Here is a 9,486-nt window from a genome sequence, read left to right as displayed (position 1 = left end):
ATCATATGTTATTGTAATCAATAGATTCCCTTTTCTTTCTTTTTTCTAAATATCTCTAATTCAAATATTCAATATAGCAGATTGAATCCTCCACGCCAAGTTAGAATTCATCAATCAAATTGATAAACAAATGGAACATGGAACATAGAATATCCATAAAGAAAAAAAAAGGGTACACATCCCACTATTAATATGAAGTTTGGTTAGGTTTGTGACATAAGAAAGTAAGATGAGACAAACATGACTGAATTCCCACCCAAATTATGCAGAAAAGAAATTGAGATATGTAAGAAGAGCATATAAGATATAAATATTTTGAACACAAAATCAACTAATACAAACAAAAAACAAATTAACTCCTTTACCAGTTAGGTGGGAGAGATACATCAAATAATAATCATGCAATCAATTCTATTCAAACATATAGTTTTGTCAATGATACAACAATTAAATAGTAAAATCCATATCCTGCTTCCAACTTACATAATTATACATCTCATGAAAGTTAAACACTGTTTGTATCAATATTTGGTACAATATGGTACAAATAAATTCTTATTTTCTATTGAGGAAATTACAAACTGAAAATATGTATATTGATTTTGTACACACAGCATGTTCATATAACGTGAAGAACCATTATTTTAAGGATTGAGTCCCATCTGTTTTCTTGTTTTACCTACAAATAAGTCTCCAGACTTGATAATGCCAGGGATTCTTCCACTCATTGTCATGAAGGGAAGTTGTGCCACCGCTTCTTTCCGCCCAAGTGAGACGATTGCCAATGCCGAATGCGGCTTGTAAGTATCCATCCTATTCCTACATTCTGTTCCTGCCTCCATTGTTAGCTTCAAGTTCTTTGCTACCATTTCGGCTTGCTTATGTGCCAAAAACCCCTGCTTGATTTCCTGTTGTAAGATGGACATTAATGAACTTCCTATCAGATTGACTTGTAGTGAAATCGAAAATGCCGCATATCTTCAGCAACAGAAGTAATTTACTTGGGACAAAATCAAAGAGACTCTTACCTAAAGTAACACAAGTGCACAATCACATAAATCTATAGGTATGCAAAGATTTCCCTTTTCAAAATTCAACGTAAACAGTATGCTTGGTGTACATCAATACATTAATTTTAGTTACTACTAGAAGAACTTCAAGTCTTCAACACTAGAGAAAATTCAGGCAATAAAGTATGATATCTCATCCTAACTTAAAGATGAATGCAGAACATGAAAAGGGAAGGGAAAAGAAAGAGTAAGAATAAGTAAATTGTTGTGTTTGTTATCTTAGCGTGTGATTTAGAATATATGTAAAACTTTGGTACGGTAAGCGCTTACCGGAACATCTGTAATATCCCCGATTGCAAAAATGTTGTCCTGACCCTTCACTCTCAGATATTCGTCTACCTTAATCCTTCCTTGATGGTCCAAGTCATTTTTCAACACAGTTTCCCTAAGCCATGCTGTAGCAAGCGGTTTCCCTACGCATAAGAAATGACAATCTGCCTCAATGGTCTCTCCGAGAGAAGTTTGATAAATCCTGTGTTGTCCTCCATCCACAGCAGAGTTCAGATCAACTGATTGCTCAAGTTTTACCTCGACATTCTTCGATTTCAACCATTTGAGAGCCTTATCAGAAGCTTTTGCCCCTATAAATTCCATTAGCCTTGTTCCCTTATGCACTAGCGTAAGCTTCTTATCCGGAAAATCAACTGCTATCTCTCCTGCAAGTTCCACACCAGTGGGACCTCCTCCAACAATCAGAATGGAGCGAGCAGATTTTATCTTCTCATTTTCTGCCAGAGAAAAGGAACTTCATAAATCAACCACTAGCTACACCAAATCAATGAATCATCCCATGGTTAAAACCCATTCTACAAGAACATTCACACAAGGCAAAATGACCTATAATCCTGTAACAGAGTTCCACCATGTTCCTTTTGTTCATTTGTTTATCATTTATTCATATCACACAATAAACCCCTTGTAGCTAATCCAAAGACAGTAGCCTAGAAACATGATGTTTGTCGTAGATGTAGACTCGGTTTTAACTTTTAAGTGCATAACTTCTTGATAAAGATAACCAACTTGGGTTGGTCGAGTGGTCAGCTCACTCGTCTGCTTAAGCAAGTGTCGGGGGGTTCGAATCCCGCCTTGTGCATGCAGCAACCCATTGGCCAGCGACAGACCCTTAAATGGAGCTCAGATCCGCGACAGATTAGTCCTTGACTGGTCAGGTTGGGGGATACCGTGGACAACAAAAAAAAAACTTCTTGATAAAGATATATGGTTCAAAAATTTACCTTTCGTGTACTCGTTAAGTCTTTCAGTCCTAGACTTAGGGACAGGATCTGAATGGCCAGTGGCAATAACAAGATAGTCATAGACAATCTGGTGGCCATCGGCAGTAAACACTTCCGTGTCGGTTACATTGACAGCACTGGATACAATAATTTTGGCATTGGTGAGGTACTCTGCATGGTTGATCAACGTCCTCTCTGCAAAGGGTGGCTCAACCATTGCCCTCAAGCATGCCCATGGAATCTCAAAATACTCCTTCCTGGATTCAATTCAATTGCACTCAATTCATGACAAAATAACAGCAACAAAAACTACAATGTCACAATGCGCATGTAAAGCCCAATTCAACCATATTGCAACAACAATAACAACACCGTAATTAGTATCACCTATCAACATCAAACTTGAAACTTTAGAATCCGGGAAGTTCTTCTAGGAATAAATTACAAAGACATTGGAAGATACATTTTTTCCTATATTCTGTCCATACAAAATTGAAACCAAAGGGAACAATTTCTTTCCCCATGTCTTGCGTCTCATCATCACTGCATTTTATGTCATAAGAAGAACACTTAGTTAGATGATAACACGTGACATCAATGAGGACCAACTTGATTCACTAATTTGAAATTTCTGATCTTTCGATACTAACCAAAACTTGACCTAAAAGGACAAAAAAATGAAAAAGAAAAACCACACATTGTAAAACCGCTAAACCCCGGTCTCTCTTACATAAACCTAAAAAACCTTAAGAGTTAAATGCGATTAAAGGAGGGAACTAGTGCAGCAGTTAGCTAAAATCTGAAGAAACATAATTAAAGAGGGAGAAAAAAACAAGAAAAGGAATTAGAAAAAGTTGGAAGCAAGAATGTACGGATCAATGAGAGTGACATAGGCATGGAATTGGATGGATTTAGCGAGGAGGGAACCAGCAACGCCACCTCCGATGATGATCACTCTCTTTCCCGTTTCCATTTCGCTTCCGAGTTCAATCGATCAATCACAGCTCTAATTTATCTGCTACACCTCCCATGCCAAATTGCCAATTGTCCTCCCCAAACGCCAACTCATATATCATCATAATAATAACAATTTAATTTTAACCCCCAACAAACTATTTTATCTTGCATTTAATTAGGTAATATTATTCATTTTAAATTAATTATATTACTCATTTCACCATTTTCATTATTAATCGTGTTAAAATTTGTTAATATAGTACATTAAATAATATCACACCACATGTTTAATAGTCCTAATTAACTATTAATATAATTAGTTTATAAAATTATATCAAATCAATTTCAAATTAAAAAATTTTAATACTTTAAACTTTTTCTTTTAATTAAGTTTTTATTTGATCTAATTTCATAAACTTAATCTTTAAAGAACGAATTTGATTAAAAAATTCTTTTAAGAACCAATTTGAAGAATGAGTAATCTTTTAAAGATAAATTTAACTATTTATCCTATTTTAATTGATAGTGTGAATAATCATTAAAAAGATGAATATAATTACATAATATTTTTTTATTAACAACGGAGCTTTAAAACCCAAAAAAAATACAATTGTATAAAACATTTAACGTTAGTAGTATATTTATATATATGAATTTAATTTTGGTATACTGTCAGTATAAAATAATTTTATATATGTATTTAATTATGTAACGATATTAAAAATAACTACTAAAACCATAAATATAGCATACAACTTTTGTTAATATATATTAATTTTAATATACTGATAGTATAAAATTATTTTACATGTATATTTAATTAAGTAATGTTATATTAACAAAAATAATAATTATTTATGTTAACGATATGAATATATATCCAAAATAATAAATATAATTCGACAAATATGTGAGATATATTCATATATATTTGTTATTTTAATTCATTAAATATATGTTATTATTAAACTAATTTAAAGAATAAAACAATATATGTATAAAATAAAAATAGAATAAATTATTAGTCCAACTCTAAAAGTTTTGGTTGTTAATAGAATGGTTCTTAAGGAAAAAAATGCCATTATAATTTTTGAAAATTTTATTTAAAAAATATATTGAATATAAAGATATATATTTTCTTAAAAGGGTTCTTTTTTCTATGAACGATGGCCAAAAATTGGGAAGGGGAATGGGAAAAAGTCAAGATTTTGAATTTTGAATTTTGTCTTTGTATGCCTGGATGTCATTAACTAATAATAAAAAAAAATCTTTTTGACAATCTTGTTACCTGAAATTGAATTTTTTAAAGGACAAAAAAAAATTTAATATATAAAATATTTGTATACTGATGTATGAAAATTAAAATCCTAAACTATATTCATATAAATCTCAGGAAAGATATTAGACTAAACTATCAAGCCATATAAATAGCTTTTTACCCTTGATAGTTGATATGATGAGATTTGTGATGCATTTCATTTTCAGTTTAGAATTCTTTTCTAAATACCTTTTAGAAACTAAATGGGATAATTATTTTTAGAGTAATTATCTAAATTAATTCTTAAAAATTTTAAAAGTAGATATTTTAGTCTTCAAAAAAAATTAATACACAAAAATATCTCTAAAATTTTATTTCGACAGACAAATCAGTTTTTAATTTATTTTTTAACAGAGTAATTATCTAAATCAGCTCCCAAAATTTTAAAAGCAAACATTTTAGTTCTCAAGTAAAATTAATACACGTATCAATTTTTAACATTTTTTTCTGTCAGACATAATAGTCTCTCGTCCATTTTTCAACATAACTCACTAACGAAAAATACAAATTTGACACACTTTTTATTATTAACATAGTTTTTGCACACGTTATAAATCAAAGAAAAATAATGTGTATGTACCACATGGATATATATGTTAAGTTAGTCTAATTATGAAGTAAAAATTCAATTAACTTTTTGACTTAATTGATAATTTAGTGATCAAGTAGAAAATATATACTGTAATAAGTAGGTTGCAAAGTTTAAGTTTCCATGTGCACATTAAGTCGGTCTAAAGAAAGGCTTAATGTGTGACAAGAATTTTGACAATATTTGATTACTGCAATGAGAGTATTACTTACAGTTAATTTTTCTCTCCAAAGATTGAAAATTAATGTTGTTCTAGATATTTCAATATGGATTTTTTTCCATTATTTAACTAATGTTTACTGCATGTTTATTTGTTCTAATCCAGAAACTATGGCTTTAGCTACCAATGTTTCTGCACAAATTAGCAGTATTCCTATGCTGAATAGTTCAAACTTTAAAGTTTGGAAAGATACCGTGGAGATTGTCCTCGGTTGTATGAATCTAGATACAACTCTTCGAGAGGAGAAACCCACTTCCACTCCAGAAAATCTTAATGAGGTTAAAATAGAGAAGTGGGAGAGATCCAATCGAATGAGCATTATGATCATGAAACGCTCAATTCCTGAGGCATTTCGGTGCTCAATTACTGAGGATAAATATGCCAAACAGTTCTTAAAGGATGTTGAGAAATTCTTTACTAAGAACTTCAGTGCTCACATGGCTTTATCTTCTCAGTATAAAAGAAAGCGTGATACTACTGCGGATGCGCCTTCTCAGCAGAAAAAAGGCTAAGAAACAGGATCAAGTTTCAACCTGTTTCTTCTGTAAGAAGGTGGGACACATGAAGAAGGATTGTACCAAATATGCCACTTGGCGTGTGAAGAAGGGTATAATTCTCACTTTCGTTTGTTCTAAGGCTAGTTTAAGTTATGCACCTGTTGATACTTGGTGGGTAGATTCTGCTGCTACTACTCATATAAGTGTCACTATGCAGGGTTGCCTGTGGAGCCGACCGCCAAGTGATGCTGAAAGATACATTTACGTGGCAGACGGCAATATAGTTGCAGTCGAAGCTATAGGAACCTTTAGATTATGCTCCACGAGTGGATTTTACTTGGATTTATTAGAGACATTTTATGTACCGTCATTTAGACGAAATTTGGTTTATGTTTCTCATTTGGACAAATCAGATTATTTTTGTTCATTCGGAGACAATAAAGTCAGTCTCTTTTATAATTCGAATAATATTCGCTCTGGTCATTTTGTGGATAATCTATATAGGCTTAACTTAAATTCCTATAATAATGAAATACTGCAAACGGGTACAAAACAAAAACTGAATGAGAATTCAGCATCATTATGGCACAAACGCCTAGGCCACATCTCTAAACAGAGAATTCAGAGGCTTGTGTCGGATGAAATTCTTGGACCCTTAAATTTGGCAAACTTTGAAGTCTGTATTGAGTGCATAAAGGGGAAAAGGACAAACGAAAGGAAATTAGGTGACGAGAGAGCTAAAGATGTCTTAGAACTGATACATACTGATATATGTGGCCCATTCCCTACTGTCTCCTGGAATGGACAACGGTACTTTATTACGTTCATAGATGATTACTCTCGTTACGGATACCTATATTTAATTCATGAAAAGTCCCAAGCCTTGGATGTTTTCAAGTCTTTCAAAGGTGAAGTTGAACTTCAACTTGGAAAGAAAATTAAAGCTATCAAATCTGATCATGGTGGTGAATACTACGGAAGATATGACGGCTCAGGTGAGCAACATCCCGGGCCTTTTTGCTCTTTTCCTAGAGGAGTGTGGTATTGTTCCGCAATACACAATGTCAGGCAAACCTAGCATGAATGGTGTTGCAGAGCGAAGGGACCGAACTCTTAAGGACATGGTGAGAAGTATGATTAGTCATTCTTCCTTACCTGAATCACTCTGGGGAGAAGCATTAAAGACCGCAGTGTACATCCTTAATAGGGTGCCAAGCAAAGCAGTTAACAAAACCCCATATGAAATTTGGATTGGAAAAAGGCCCAGTATAAAGCATCTGCATATTTGGGGATGTCCAGCTGAGGCGCGACCTTATAGGCCGCATGAAAGAAAATTGGACTCAAGGACAATTAGTTGCTACTTTGTTGGTTACGCTGAGCGCTCACGGGGGTACAAGTTTTACAATCCTGCATCAAAGTCTATTTTTGAAACGAGAAATGCCAGATTTCTTGAGGATGTTGAGTTTGGGGGAAGGAAATATTAGGAATGTTGCTTTTGATGAGGATTCTGTAACTGACAATGATCAGGTCCTTGTGCCTATTGTTGTTTAAGATACAGTTATAGTACAAGAGCAAAATGAGAATCCTATTGTAGATCCAGTTACAGTACAAGAGAACAATGAGAATATTGTTGTTACTAGAGATACTGCTACAATACAAGAAAATGATGAGAATCCTCATCAACCCCAACTCATACAGCAAGCTCAACAACCTCAAGAAGTGTCATTAAGGAGATCCAATAAAAAAAAGGAGAAAATTCATCTATGGTCTCAAACAAGCTTCCTATTAATGGTATCACAAGTTTAATTAAGTCATTACCTCATAGTTTTGAGGTAAATATTATAGATGAATGTGTATACCGCAAGTTCAGTGGGAGTAAATATATCCTTTTGGTCTTATAGGTTGATGACATTCTACTTGCTAGTAATGATATAAGCTTGTTGCATGAAACTAAGAAATTTCTATCGGACAAATTTGAAATGAAAGATCTTGGTGATGCCTCTTTTGTATTAGGAATCGAGATACTAAGAGATCGTTCTCAAGGTATTCTTGGGTTATCACAAAAGAACTATATCAAAAAGATTTTAAGTAGATATGTCATAGAAAGTTATAGACCAATGGACATATCCGTAGTTAAAGGAGACAAGTTTAGTCTCAAACAATGCCCCAAAATGATCTTAAGAAGACAACAATGTATGATAAACCTTATGCATTAGCACTAGGAAATTTAATGTATGCTCAAGTCTACATACATCCCGATATATCATTTATAGTGGGAGTGTTAGGTAGATACTTGAGCAATCCGGATATGGATCATTGGATAGCTGTTAAATGCGTAATGCGTTGTTTAAAGAGAACAAAGGATTACATGCTTATTTATCGGAGATCAGAAAATTTGGAGATCATTAGGTACTCTGATTCTGATTTCATGGCATATGGTTGCGAAACTTTGTCACTAAGCTTCATATAGTAGATGACATTGAAAGACCATTAAAGATATTTTGTGACAATAAGTCAGTAGTACTATACTCCAATAACAATAAGAACTTGACAAAATCGAAGCATACAGACATCAAGTTTCTTAGTTGTCAAGGAGAAAGTTTAAGAAAAACAGATTTTCATAGGACATATAGAAACAGAGTATATGCTAGCAGACCCATTACCAAGGGATTGAACCCTAAAGTTTTTTCATGAGCACACTGTTCGGATGGATGTCAATATTTATGATGCCTTTGTTTAGTGAAAGTTTATGCTATATGTCCTATGACAGATATTGAGTTATTTTCTGCAGAACTAAGTTGATGGTTTATTTCATGTTATATGAAATGTTTATTTTGCAATATTTGTATTGTGTTTGATCTCAATAAAGTTGGACCAGCTAAAAATAGATATGCATGAGATCACTTGGCATGTAATTTCCATATTACTCATCCAAATTTGATCTATGTCGTTAAGTATATTAGGATGGTGATTGGCGTGGTTTAGTCACGGCATTTAATGTGATAAAAGCTGCGGTAGTTCCATATCTAATGTATGAGACGGACCAGATTGTTAAAGTAATGATAGAAATAGCATTCAGATGTGCGCATAAAGTTTATAAGATGTGATTATGTCAAGAAAGAATATATGTATAGCCCAAGTGGGAGATTGTTAGGAAATTATTTAATTTTCTAACTTATTTGTGGGCAATACATATATCAATTATAATCACAAATAGTGCTATTTCAAATTAAATAACTTATATAATGATGATCTCATTTATTGTTATAAATGCTAATTGAATAAGACATTATTACTTTTGATTTGGAATTAAATGAAAATAAAATAGGATATTATCTTTTGTTCCTTAGATAATTATCTTTTTTGGATTTTAGATATATTATCTTTTGGGTTTTAGATACTATTTTATTTGGGCTTTAGGGTTTAATGGGTGTCATGCTCAAATATAAATAGACCTTCAGGTTTCGGTCCCCAATATACCAAAGCCGCCTTTGTTGCTCTTTTCCCATCAAAAGAGTTACAGTTCAGCCGCCTAGGAATACAGAAGGCTTTGGTTGAGGAAGATCGAAAGAACCACAAGATCCAAAATCTTCCAATCAT

General features: G+C 33.0%; 2 protein-coding genes across 2 annotated transcripts; one reads left to right on the top strand and one right to left on the bottom strand.

Annotated features, from left to right (window-relative positions):
- Positions 1 to 388: 388 nt before the first annotated feature.
- Positions 389 to 3,367, bottom strand: LOC107477638 (uncharacterized). Its single transcript, XM_016097687.3, has 4 exons — positions 3,178 to 3,367; positions 2,306 to 2,562; positions 1,341 to 1,798; positions 389 to 908 (listed from the first exon to the last, which is right to left on the bottom strand). Exons 1-4 carry the CDS (start codon positions 3,276 to 3,278, stop codon positions 645 to 647), a joined length of 1,080 nt encoding a protein of 359 aa, XP_015953173.1. The 5' UTR covers positions 3,279 to 3,367; the 3' UTR covers positions 389 to 644.
- A 2,132-nt stretch (positions 3,368 to 5,499) lies between these two features.
- Positions 5,500 to 5,901, top strand: LOC107477675 (uncharacterized). Its single transcript, XM_016097731.1, has one exon. The coding sequence runs from the start codon at positions 5,500 to 5,502 to the stop codon at positions 5,899 to 5,901; it is 402 nt and encodes a 133-aa protein (XP_015953217.1).
- Positions 5,902 to 9,486: the final 3,585 nt, after the last annotated feature.

This window comes from Arachis duranensis, chromosome 3, assembly GCF_000817695.3.
Source record: "Arachis duranensis cultivar V14167 chromosome 3, aradu.V14167.gnm2.J7QH, whole genome shotgun sequence".
Lineage (NCBI taxonomy): Eukaryota > Viridiplantae > Streptophyta > Magnoliopsida > Fabales > Fabaceae > Arachis > Arachis duranensis.
This window is presented reverse-complemented; position numbering and strand designations above follow the sequence as displayed.